The following is a 13745-nucleotide window of genomic DNA, read 5'->3' as shown; positions in this document are numbered from 1 at the left end:
AAGTGCCACCAAGGAAGGGGAGGGGGGGGGTTGAAAGTTTAGGGTGAAATAATGAATTAACCAAAACGACTTATACAAGTCACAATACATTTTTAGATGAAACAACAAACTAATATATTAATGTGAAATGCAGCTAAATTGACCAGATGATAGTGAGGAATCACCTTTCACAAGAAGTTAAAGTTTATTGCATGAGATATGTGGTACCTGTACCTTATAATCCACTTCAATAACCCTTTAATGATTACCACCTTTGTGACGTTTTGAAGGTTTATTTTGTGTTGATGTAGGTACCAGCTACCCAACTGTCTTGTTTATGTATAAATGGAGGAATCTGTGTCTGGCTGAATTTCCGTTTTCTCAACAACCACTCACCCGATTGACTTCAAACTTGGCAGGTGTATTGCTGTGCACTGTCTACAAATCAATCTCTAATCTCTCCTCATATTTCTGTAATATTTCCTAAGACAAACTATCCTAGAAAGTAATTTCCCACAAATTGCATCAACAAAAACATTGTCAAATCAAGTATTTCAATGGCTGTAATCGCACCAATGTGCTCATAAACCTGTAATAAATACAGAGTGACTGGTTTCTGGATTCCACATGAACTATAAGAGCTACTGGGGGTGTTGATCAGTTAAAGACAGGCTATCTTAGATGTATAAACTTCTCTGGATCTGTAATGTACGGACAGTGAACCCAGGAAACTGGTGTGTCATACTTGAGTGATGCACAGTGGGCTGTCAACTGAAACAAGTTGTGTATGGGCACGCCGTCTTACGTGCGTACGTTTGTGTGTGAATGCCTACATGTGTCTACATGTGCAGGTTTGAGTGTGTGTGCATGTTGTGTTCTACATGTCTTGTGTGCTTGTGTGCATTTGCAGGCTCGTGCTGGTGTGCGAAAGGTGCTCCCCGTCGTGTAGGCCGCTCCACCATGCCATCTGGAGAGGAAATCGAGTGTGAAGTACAGTATAGTTTGGGACCAAGCTCCGTGGCAGTGGCTCAGCATTTAGTTCATTAGTTCCAAACTTCCAGGGATTAGAAGAGAATCTCTATGGCAGGGAGGCAGGGGGGAGTCAGGGAGGGTGGAGGGACCCATGTGGGGAAAAGAGAGAGCAAGAGAGACAGAGACACCAGGAGGAATACTGGACCATAGGGCACTAAGAGACAGAGAGAGTACATGAGAGAGAGAGATAAACAATCTTAACCCTGAAGACCCTGGAGAGGGGAGACGAGTGAGAGAGAGAGACAATGAAAGAACAAGGCGGCAAGAGAGAGAGTAGGAGAGAGAGGACAGGTGTAGCCGTCAGTTCCGCTCTGGGGTTTCAACCTGCCCTCCCTCCTCCTCCACCCCACTGATCATACAGATATGATGATATGTGTAAAAGTGTTAGAGCAGTCAGCCTTGTCTTCCCTCCCCTCTCTCCTCACCCTTCTCTCCCCTCTGGGTCCATGGTGACAGTTAGCGAGCTCTGGGTGGCTCCTACCCTTTACTCCTTTTCTTATCTCCCTGCCTCTAAAGCAGCCAGCATTACTGCCAAGATTGAACGTAGACATTTTTCGAGTCAAAGCGGCAGGCAATTAAAGCGGGCACTACCAGATTTCAATTTTCAACAGGAGGGGGTGGACTGACCTTCATTGGGTACCTTTTTGTCATGAATATCCTTCCCTGTTCTAAGGTGAAGGTTAGAGATAATGAAAAGAATACATTAATGAACACATTACAGGAGGGTGGTTTGGGGCAGTAGCCCTACTTAAGGCCTAACCCATTGTTACCTTAACCAAAACAGTGGTTCAGGGTGGTATTTAGTTAGCTATGTCTACTGCCATTCTCTTACCATGCATGAGACATGAATTAAGGGTTCTTTACTGAGGTCTTGCCTGTCTTGATAAACGCACAGTGCCAGTAGTGTGGTTGTCATAGTGAATATAATTGCAGCTTCTGTATATAAAAGAAATGGTCTGAGCAAACACATTGTAATCTATATGTTTTCTCTGTATCGGATGGTGGTACTCTTACAGGAGCCATATGTATTGATCTCATTAATGCCTTTGACCATGTGGATCACCACGTCATTTCAGAAAAACATCACGCTGTTAGCCTTGCAACATGGATTGTGGTTTAGTCTGTATCTTGAAATGAATGCTGGTGTATTATGGTTTGTGAAAAGGTGTGCCTCAAGGTTCTGCTTTGGGACAACTTCTGTTTTCATTGTTCAACTAAAATATTTCTGTTTATCAAGTTCAATCAAGCTTACTAATAAACTGATGAACATATATGGGATGGACTTTTGACATGTTTAAATACTGACTTATTTGTTCTTAGATTGTTTGAATATCTGTATTTATTTTGATAGTCTCGCTCTTGCTTGTTTACTAAACCAAAAAAAATTTAATACAAAATATAAGTACTGTATATTCATTAACATAAATGAAAAAAAAGCACTGGACCCTGGGTGGCCAAGATTGGAAAAGCACAGAAATAGGAGGCAGGCTAAAAGCAAACATGGAGAGGCGAAGATTCGAAAATTTTTAAGATTTTTTACTTTGTTTCTTTTTCAGTTCCGTGTTGTGGCACTCAATGGAATCTTCTGTGACCTCCTATGGTCTATTTAATTGGTGCTATATTCTTAACTGGCATCACTTCAGGGATTTTATGATCTGAACTCTAGCTGAAGAAGGACTAAAAATGTCTCAACACATTCATCGTTTTAGCCAAATGATAGTCCCCATGTCTTTCTCCCTCTGCCCAATAAAACTCGGTCTGCACATTTTACACCATGTCTACACAGGCTGGGTAGTAAAAGTTGTCCATTAGCAGTGCAGCTTCAGTATCCACCAGTGTCTGCCACCACTGTGAAAAGCCAAATACACAAAAACTGCATGCAAAATTTAACAAAATAAATAAAGCAAAAAAATATGCTTTATGGTAATCCATAAAAAGGAAAAAGCAAATGCACAGCTGATGCCGCTTTATACCAGCCTTTCCTCTCCTTTAAACAGTTTGAGTTGATAAACAAGAGTTGAGTCTTGCTATTTACATTTCCATTCCCTTAGTCCACATTAAGTGTATCTTACCAGGGACACACAAATTCATGCTGCATGACTACAAATACAAAATACTTCCTAAATATAACCTTTTAGTTAATATGGACAAGTTAAACTTGACCATTTAATGCCAAGAGCGTTCACAATTCTTTAATGAATTTCTCTTATGTAGAGTGCATTCAGAAAAAGCCATTGGGGGATAAGGGCCTTGGTAAGAGAGGTGACCACAGTGGTTGAGCTCCAAAACTTCTGTGTGCAGATGGTGGAACAAGTGGAACAACAGTCACGGTCGGATAAAACCAAGATTGAACAGTTTAGCTTCATGAAATCTGGAGGAAGACAGGCACCACTCAATACCATTCCAACTTTGAAGCATGGAGTTGGCAGCATCATGCTGTGGGGTGTTGTTTCAGGGGGGACAGGGAAACTGGTGAGTATTGAGGGAAAGATGAGTATGATGGAGATATGCTTAATGATAACCTGGTCCAGAGCACTCAGGATCTCAGACTGGGCCAAAGGTTTTCCTCTAAATAGGAAAAAGACCCAAAGGTGACAAACAAATCAATGCAGGAGTCTTTGTGGGCCAGCCACTCGAACCCAAGCAAAAATCTCAGAAGACCCTGACTGGCTGTCCAACAAAGGAGCTCGAAATGAGTTGGAAAGACAAATTGTAGAAAATACTCATAATCTGGTCTGCAAGGCTTGTTGCAACATATCAAAGAAGATCTGAGGCTGTAATCTCTGTCAAAAGTGCTTCAACCTAGTACTGAATAAAAGGGGTCAAAATACTTTCCTTTTTATAAATGTGCAGAAGAAACAACCAAATACTTTGTTTTTGCTGTGCTTTCTTATGGAACATAACAATTGCAGAAGTGAATACTAAAAACTTTCCAAATGTAATTAATAGGACAAAAAAATCTAATAATATAAATTATTATGCAGAATTGCTTTCAAATCACAACAATCAGTATCCAAAATGGTGGATGCTTAATGGTTTTCCTGGCAACCTTCCATCTCAAAAACACTATCACACACTGTTTATCCAACAGGAAGAATTTTCATCTTAAGGGAAGGTATAACTACACAACAACCCCCACAGATTTCCATTTGCCACAGTGGAGGAAGAAGCTGAGAGTGTGGGAAGTGAAGAAAGGATACCAGTGGGAAAGGTGCATTTTGTTATTGAGAAAAAAACAAATTTTGATATTACACAGTACGACCAAGCAAACACATAATGGGTTACAGGATTTTGGCACATTGGGTTGACTATGGTGTGAATGAGTGGCTTAAATCTGTTCTGATGCCATGGTTTGCACCATGTAGTAACAATGCAGCTGGCTCAGAGCATTAATGAGACTAATGGGAGAAGTAATGTTATTATACCACAGAAAAATAATATTCTTTACAAAAACATAATATATTGGTATTTTTTTAGGTATAAGTATTTTGATTACTTGTGTAATTGAGTGGAAAAGGGAATAGCCAACTAAAGGAAATTATTTAGCATGTTAAGGGAACCAGAACTTTACCACATTTGTTAATAATTACTAAAAGACAATTGTTTCTTGCAAATAGAAATAGATTTGGCCCCTGGTAAATTAGTGAACAATAGTGGATAGGAGGAGGCAACTTTTGTTGAAAGTAAGATATGATCCTGTCAAAGGCTGACAGCTAAGGAGTCTAGCGTTTGAATTCTTATGGAGCCTGAATGGCTGCTTCAGTGCTGCATTCCTCTCCACATTCCCCCTCTAAAAACCTAATAAAGACGGAAGCTCTGACTTCCACCAACTCCATCACGGGGTCACAGTTTTTAGCCTGTCAGTCACCCAGGGCATCATGGTATTGTCTTTGTCCACTACAGGAACAGCCTCCAGCCATTTCAATCATCTTTATTATCATGACTTAAAAACCTTTGTTAGTTAACTTTTTACCCTGGCCTTTATCCCACTCACCAATCACAATTTCATGGGCAGTTCAGGAGGGCCAATGGGGAGGTCGTGTGGGCGGGAGGAGAATGCTTTTAACCTGCTGCATCTGGTGCTTTCCCGCTGCTCGCCCAGTGGGACATGGTCACCTTGTTTTAAAGAACCCTGATAGGGGGAACCACTGCCTTTGTGCCATCATAATGGGGTGAAATGTGCTTGTTTTAAACATGTCACTTAGGTAGTTTTCCTTTCAGTGATTAAGACCAAGCACCTGTCTGAAGGAGGGAGATGGAATTATATTCATTCAGGATCGCACAGCTGTCCGTGTGTTTGTCAGCGCCCCTGGTCAAACTAAGCTGCTCTTCGCTGATAAATGTGCATCTGTGTGTTTGTGTACCTTTTTGCTGAGGGCTACACCATCCTCACAGTCCAGGACGACACAGTCGACATCCAACGAGGCCAGCTTCCTCAATTTTCGCTCATCATTGCCAGGGCAGTAGAGAACGGCCCTGCGGGGTATGTAGCGCAGCGAGGAGCCTGCAGAGTGATGCTGATGACGCCATGATTCGGGATAGAACTGCCAGGCTGCAGGCAGGAGCCAACCACGCTCCCTGAAAACACATATAAACATATAAACACACGTGCTTGTCTGACCACACATTTAAACAACACTTAGGCAGAGGTAAATATGAAGTCCATATTTAAGTGCATATGCAGGTCATTAGTAGTCTCAGTATCAACATAAAGGGCAAAGAATAATTAAAGGTTGTTGCTGTATTCATCTTCATAATATTCAACAGTGTCTCTGAAGATCCAGCATAGGAGGCCACATCCTCCAGACTTGAGTGAAAGTCTGGAAACATTTCATTTTGGTAGCTCTGTTTACCCTTCAGCTATTCATTGAAGTGTATGAGAGACGTTGACCTGCGCTTTGAGAACAAACTCACCCAAACATTGAGCCACTCATATGCTAATGCAGCCACACTGCTGAATATCTAGGCAGGGCAGAAAGTGAATGAGGAGGGGTGTCGGTGGTGGCTGAGGCCGACTCATCGTAAAAGTAAAAAAACTAAATTTGTTTTTAATTTTATGCCAGATTACATACCTTTATTCGTTTATTTCCTATTGATACTACTACTAGGAGGTGGAACTATATGCAAACATATGTGGTAGAAAATTCTTTACTTTTAGACATTTACAAGATGGATTAAATGCATCCATAAAAGATGGACATCGTCTTCAGGATTCAAATAGTCAGAGCTCTTTTATTGAATTATATTAATATACAATATGTCCTCCAGTCACACATAAAATAAATTGCATACAGTAAAGCTTTGTCAATGCAGTTTTTAAGAAGTGATTGCACAGCATATATTATTGAAATAGTTAACTAATGATTAAATAAGTACAACCTTGATAATTAAAAACATTCGCCTATGAACTAAAATCGCAATAGAACTTAGAGGACGCTGTTTTTGCTCTTCAGTCCATGCTTCTTAAAAGATCTGAAAATAAAGTGCAACAAATGCCGCTTCATTTTTCAAGCAACACTCGAGGTCCTGCAGAAAAATGCAGGCAAAACTGCTCATCATCACATGTCCAACCTGTACGGTGCTCACACAACATCGCAAAACACACAGTAAAGTCGGATTGTGTACACTCAACCATCCACACACTTGCACATCAACAATCACAATCATTGCACACACATCTCAATTATTTGTTCCATCAATCTGGCTTCTGAAACAACTGTCCTTCAAGGGACCATATTGAACGAAAAGAGAGAAGGTGGTGGGGGATTATTTCTTCTATTACAAGAGTGGGGGCAAATTATTTTCTCTTCTTGTCTTTTGCTCTTTAAAAAGGAGCTGAAGTCACTTCAATGGCCACTTAATCCTGTCAACTACGCTTCTACAAGCCCTCCGGTCTAAGACCTATCTAAACTGAGATGCTGCGGTTGCGAGCAGGCAGTTCAAACCAATTCAGGTTGCTTCGAGCAATTCAGGGCTACCAGGTACATGGGAGTCTGTCTGAGCCAGGGACCGTATTCACAAAAGGCTTGGGGAGAAATATGGCAAAGGTGGGAGGGATAACTATGGCGCACCACCATGCAATTTGTGGACTATACTGAAAAAATGCAGAGCTCACGATCACTTAAGGGTCTATAATGTGCAGGGTCCAAGTTGATAGACAAGAAATAAAAACTAAAAACAAGAAAGGAAAATAGTAGGTAGGAAGATGCTGAGTGGTCGGGGGCAAGAGGGGGCTGTTGAGATCTAAATTAAATCAGTCTATTCTGTGCATACTGCTCACGGGGGGATGTTGAAAAGCCACATTAAGTGCCCACTTAAAAGGAACAAATTATAATATAGCTGAAGTACAAAAAGATGGTGACAGTAATTTAAGAGAAGGTTTCATTAAGAAGGAAAAAAAACTGAAACGGGGAGAGGGAGTGGTACCTTGATGTTGGCTATAGACTGTACACTAGACGCAGAGGTCAATCACAGAGGCCAAAATCAGCATTTATTCCCTTTAATTCCACCATTCTACCTCATCATTTTAAAAGGCCTGATCTAAAAGTAAACTGAGCCTTTAAGAAGAAATGAGGCAGGTCAACTGGGTCACACGCTCTAAAATGAAATTATATCTCAATAATTAAATAAGAAGGAGTAGCAATTCTTACTGAGGCCCTATGGCAGATACATGATTCACTGAGACTAAATCAATATGAATACATCTATAAAATGGCATTGTTAAAGTAAACCATATCCACACCCGCATTTTACAGGGAGTGGAGCTTTTATGTTGGCATATGTAATATTTCCCATCCACACTAACATACCTACAAACGCATGGCATGACACCATTAACATACATTGGTTATATCTGTGGTGTAGTGAATATAAACAGGAAGCAGATTGTGTATCCTGCAGTTGGTTGCTTAGTTAGAAAGAAATGCTATGAACCAGAAAGAACAATGGTGAAAACTGGGGATTTGTTTTGTTGGACCTAAAATGAGTTGGAACTTTAAGTGTTAACAAGATCATCAGATGCATCACTTGCACATACTAGAATTCTGCATTTGGGGAAATTGTATTTAAGCGACCCTGTCTGGTTGACATTTCCCCAATAATACTACCTAATCATGTTCTATATAATTAACAGTCCCTAAACTACCATATGCGGCAATGTTACAAATTTCTTTCCCTCTTTTTATTTTATTTTTCTTTAAATGAAAGGTTATGATAACATGGGGATGTGTGGGTATATTGGCAGCTATAAAGTGGTGGGACCTAGCCACAGTGACAACGTTTACTGGTCTGAGATCAGAGGGAAGTGTGTTTTAGTGGGTTTATATGGTGGTGAACGGGGATGGTTCTCATTAGTGGAGGCGAGGCAGCAGACCCAGGCCGAATTGGCACTGAGAGGGAGAGGATGAGGGTAGGCGACTGGAATGTGGTAAGAGGGTGGTGAGCTTTACGTTAGACGAGACATGCATTTTCCTCAGTGTCAATTCAGATCCAACAGTGATGTTATCGTTAACAACACATTTCCTTGAACTTCACATCTAATCTCCATCACAACTATGACTGATGTGCATGTTCGCTATATTCAGCTTCTTCTTTTTCACAATGTCGACCTCCCTATCTCCGAAATCCCCTGTCATGTAATCCACACAGGATTACAGATAATTCTCCAGGTTACTGGTGATAGCATGTCACCAATAAATGCCAAACTATTTTTTCACAGAAAACACACAAATCTTAAGTCTTGAGCGTGTCCTCTTTTAAATAGCACTACTCACATTTGAGGTTTATCCCGGAGATAAGCGATAACTGTTTTCTGGGAATTTGCTATTGGCTATAAGTGGTGATAAAGGGTGGGAGCTTCGGAACATCAGATATAAATCCGAGGATAATAATTGTCATATAAATCTTCCTCTGGTTGAGTTATAAGTAAACAAGTGATTTCATTCAAGCCACGCCAAATTGCACAAACTTAAATATGCTTGATTTTTTTCATCTAGATCCATGAATTATTCTCAGGAAAATTCGTGAAAATGTCAAAAAAACAACTAAAACCACTCAAAATGTTTATGAATGAGATTTTGCCACTTATCTGCCCATTTTTCCAGATAAGAGACATAATTTAATAGGTTAATTCTGGGCCTATGTACAATCCTTTCAGTAAGTTTCATGGAAAACTGTGAATTGGTGTAATGATATGTTCTTGCCACTATATGTTTAGTGGTGTTCCTGTGGGCCGGGCAAACTAAATGCCAAAGACTATGCTTCTGCAGCAGCTGCATACAATATATTATGTTTTGATAAATAATTAATTTGAAATAAGGTGACTTATTGTGGACTGGGAGTAAATACTGTATAACAAATAGCCTGTAGTAATTGCTTCATTATCATGAAGTGATGATCACTGTTTCCTGTGACTCCACTGGCCTCCACCTGGTAGCATAATAGCCTAAATCAGGTGGTAATATTCATCCTACCACATGAATTACAGCAGATATCCACTCGAAAACAGGCCCCGACGACAACCTCCCTCTCAATATGTAGATTTCCACAATTATCTCCAACATGGTGGTGCAGGCACAAGCTGTGTCTAAAATGCACAAAATTAAAGATCTGTGTTTCTGCCCTGTGATAATCAGCTACTTCTAAATATGCAAACCACATTCTGAGGTCTGCGGTGCTCCAGATTCAAGATTTAATCTGGTGAAAATAAAGATGAATAAAGAGTAGTTGGGAAATCAATATTGTTGAAGCATTGACAGGCCCTTTGTCTGCAGAAAGCTGTCCGCGGGTGGGAAATAAAACGGTCAAGAAGTCATTAATATTTACCTAGCCTCATGTCCACCTGCCTGTCTGACACATCTTTTTGTTTCTCCGAATGAAAGAGAGCTGAAGCATTCCCCACACATGGTCTCCCTCGCAGCATGATGCTGTATGTGTATGTTTTGCTTCTTTTTCCCCTCACTGCCTCAGGTCTGAGGACACAATTGGATGGCAGAAAAATCCTGAAAAATTAAGCAGAGACACCTGAGACAGCGAAAGGAAAGAATCAAACACTTGTCTTCTACTTTTTTTCTTCTCTGCCCCCTGCTTTCATTGCATGCCCTCCAGCAAACTAGAGGTTGGGATGCGCAATCCATTCCCCTGTAGATAAGATCAGGAGGGGGCTGCAGAGTTTACTGGTTTGCTGGTCTCTCTTTTAGGGAGGCACAGGACAGACAATAGCATACTGGACTTAATAATATTTTGTTGATGATGACTGTACTAAGGCACCAATCAAACAACTGATATAAAGACCCCAAACCAGCCGTTCAACTTGTTCAGGGGAGTGAAGGAAGCAGCACTATATTACTCTCAGACAGTAGCAACAGGAACACTGCTCTTCATGCGCTCCTTCGTCATAATAAAAATGCAATCAGAGATCATTATTTACTGTTTCATGTTAAGATCAAGCATGTTTTCTCATCCTTACTTCCTAGGATTTTATCACCACTGGCCCAACATCCTCTCTCTCGCTTTTAAAAGTCGATTTCAGTGATGTTGTGTCTCTCCCTATCAACAAAACCCCTTACTCATCCTCCTATCCATGTCTTCCCCTCTTTTCTGTTCTCATTAGTTTGGCTTTTATGCCTTAATCTACACAATGAGGATGAAGTCATGGCGGTTATCTTCAGCAGCCAATGTCTTTCTACCTGTAATCCTCCCCAAAGTCCACGGCTCACAAATCGGCACACAATGCCTTTATGCAAGGCCTCTGCCGTAATGCCCATTGATGACTGCAGACTTCTTTTCTTTCTTTTTTTTCTGCCCTCATGCCTCCGCATTAAAACTATTTAAATCCCACTCTTCTTTAGAAGAAAAGAGATGTCTTTATCCCGGTCTCAGGACAGGGCAACGTCAAATTGTAAAAGGACATAAGAGTGTATAAGCTGAGTTCGCTGATGGGAAGTTGTCACTCCAGCTAACTCTCTGCGTTTGTCACAGACAACTCGATAAATCCTATCAATTCATTAAAAAAAAATCTTTAATTAATTTGAAGTACATAGATAAATCATAGATTTCACAGTCAAATGTGTAAAAAATTATAGTTTACATGAGCTCTCTAAAACAATGAATTTATCTTTAAAAGTTAATTGAGAGGGGAACTTAAAAAGGTCAAACAAGTCGCTTCTTTCGAGGAGGGCATAAGGGGGTTAGCTTTTAACTTAGCATTTTTATTGACTCTGGCAAAACAAAATGAGCGGGCTCTGTAGGATTGTGCACTCTGCATTGGCCATTCAGGGCTTCAGAGCCCCATTGTAGTACTTTGAAGAGAATGAAAGGAAACCCCACTGGTGGAAATGCAGTGGAACAGCCCCACAACAGGCCACAACTGTTCCCTTATGCATGAAAGGCAGGGACATAAAAGACAAGATGGACTTCTGAGGTAGGGCCAAAAACAAAGGCAACAAAAGTGCTGATCACGAGGGGATGACACGACTCGTCTTGGCAGAAGGAGCAGGGAGAAAAAGGGCAGGAGACAATAGCACTCCCGGCCAAATGACATGTTGAAGAATTGAAAAATCCACACTAGAAGTGTCTTCTCAATTCACTAAACCTACAAGAGCCGGGTGACTGTCGGCTGGACCCTGGTCAGCCTGAGGGGGGTCCGACAATAACAGCCCACAGCTTTTCTCTCTCTCTCTTAACTTTCATTCCTAAATCGTTCTCTGTTTTGGCAAACAACTTGGCAAGGGCAAAGATGGACTGGGGTGATGGCTTTAGTCCGCACACACCAAACCAAATCAAAGCATGGTGGGTTCCGCTCCCGCAGCTTCCGTTTTGATCTGTTGGCTGTCTGCATGTCTGATCTGTTTCTGTTTATGGCCTAAGCACAATTATGCTACTGCATAACCTCCATGGAAACAGTCAGACGAACAAAAACATGTTTTCTCTTATTCAAAAAAGCATCTTTGTTTTCAGTGACACAGTGAATGCTGCTATTTGAGCCAATGTTTCAAAAGTCTTACATTATAACATTTTGTTAACATGAACACTTCCTGCCCGTTTCCACCCTGTTGGCTTCTAGGCTGGGAACGGTTGTGTGATTCTGATTTCCTGATGTAGATATGAGTCAAAACATACAGAGCTATATTTGCGTGTTCGCAAGTCTGTTATACATTTAATCAATGGTTAGTTTTAATGTCAAATCTATTCATCCATGCACCCAGGGGACAAATTGGTGTAAAAAGGCAGCAATTTAAGAAATCAGCTTTATTCTGCTTAAGTGAATAGATAATTATCCCACACAAATAAGTCATGCACTCTATAAGGAGAAAGTTGTCCTTTCTTGTGAATAAGGACCTACACATATATTTAAAGTAAGGGCCTGGACTAGTTGATAAGTCACAGGCTCAACTGTGCACTCCACAGGTAAAGGGCCTCCTCCTCGATAGCCTGAGGCCTATCCCACAATTCTTCACACATACCCACAGGCCCTTTAACTGGCCATCACCCTGTCTGATTAATGGATCGATGTGGTAATTGATTAGTGAAGAGGAGGTGGGAATGAGAACATAGGTCAAACGTCAATAATGTCCCCGCGACAAAAGGTGGAAGACGTAAAATGTACCAGTGATAGCCTCCAGCCAGACCTCTACCCATCAAAGCCTTGGCAGGACTTACATAAAGGCCCCGGCCCATTCTCTTGCTCGCCCTGCCCTCCCTCCCCAATGCTCCTTTTCTCTTGGTAATGCTGTCTGTTAAAGTGACAGGAACCATTCTGGGAGCTGCTTGTCAGCTCACCTTCATAAAACAAGCCGTAAAGCAGCAAATAACAGGCTTATATGGCTTCATTATACCGGCTATGCAGGATCACAGCTCTAGGCTGGAGGGTGAGGGGGGTCTTGCTGGTAGCGGCGATGTGGGGAGAATGTTGGCAGGACAGCCTGGTTCTCGTGATGGTTTGTTGTCCCGGCGGCTGTCACCATGTCCATGTTTGCTCAGGATAGAGGACCACTTGACCCCCTTCAACTCTGTATTCGCCGAAATCCAAAGCAGGACAAACAAAGTATGACTCACTTTGGAGATGTTGTCACAGTTCAGTCTAATGAGACTTCATTAACTATGGAGTCCTGCCACACACTTCTAAAGATTAAACATTTTAAAGGGCTTTTATACTTAACAAGATGTTAGACTTCAAATATTTAAATTTGAGGCCTCTAACGAATATCATCCGTAATCAAGAACAAACCACAATGGTGTATCTGAATGGTTAAAAAAAAAAAACGAGGAGGAACAGGGCCAGATGGAGCATACATCTGCGATAGTAAACCTTTGGCCGTGGCAGCGCCGGACGTGAGAAAGATTCTCATTTATTTCATGCAAATATCTTTGGGCCATTTCACAACCTGACAGTGGGGGTTGCAAGGTGGCCATTACCTCAGATTGTGTCTCCAAAACATTTCCCCTGATTTCAGAGTCAGCCACGGGTTTCTGGCAAAGACGTCCGCAGGAGCCGCAGCAGAAGCAGCAGCATTAAGGCACAATGAAGGTCCCTTTTCTTTCAATGCAACTCATGGCGTTTCCCCATAGACGTGTTTGAAAAGGAAATGCTGTTTTTTTTCCAGGGTAACACCTTGGATGTCGTTTTCAAAGAGCAACATCACTGCACATACATATATGATGTGTGATTATTATCATGTATAGAAAATGACTAAGGCTCCATTAAGGTTCAAAGCTTCAACAAGAACTATAAATAG

At 41.2% G+C, this 13745-nt stretch overlaps 1 protein-coding gene across 1 annotated transcript in view; it reads right to left on the bottom strand.

Annotated features, from left to right (window-relative positions):
• clybl (citrate lyase beta like) overlaps window positions 1–13745 on the bottom strand; it is a 55843-nt gene that overhangs the window by 22387 nt on the left and 19711 nt on the right. The window contains exon 2 of the mRNA XM_062402938.1: window positions 5376–5589. Coding sequence (XP_062258922.1) covers window positions 5376–5589 — 214 coding nt within the window. The remainder of the gene's footprint in view (window positions 1–5375; window positions 5590–13745) is intronic.

This window comes from Platichthys flesus, chromosome 13 (genome assembly GCF_949316205.1).
Source record: "Platichthys flesus chromosome 13, fPlaFle2.1, whole genome shotgun sequence".
Taxonomy (NCBI): domain Eukaryota; kingdom Metazoa; phylum Chordata; class Actinopteri; order Pleuronectiformes; family Pleuronectidae; genus Platichthys; species Platichthys flesus.
Note: the sequence above shows the minus strand (reverse complement) of the source record. Positions and strands in the feature narration are given on the sequence as shown.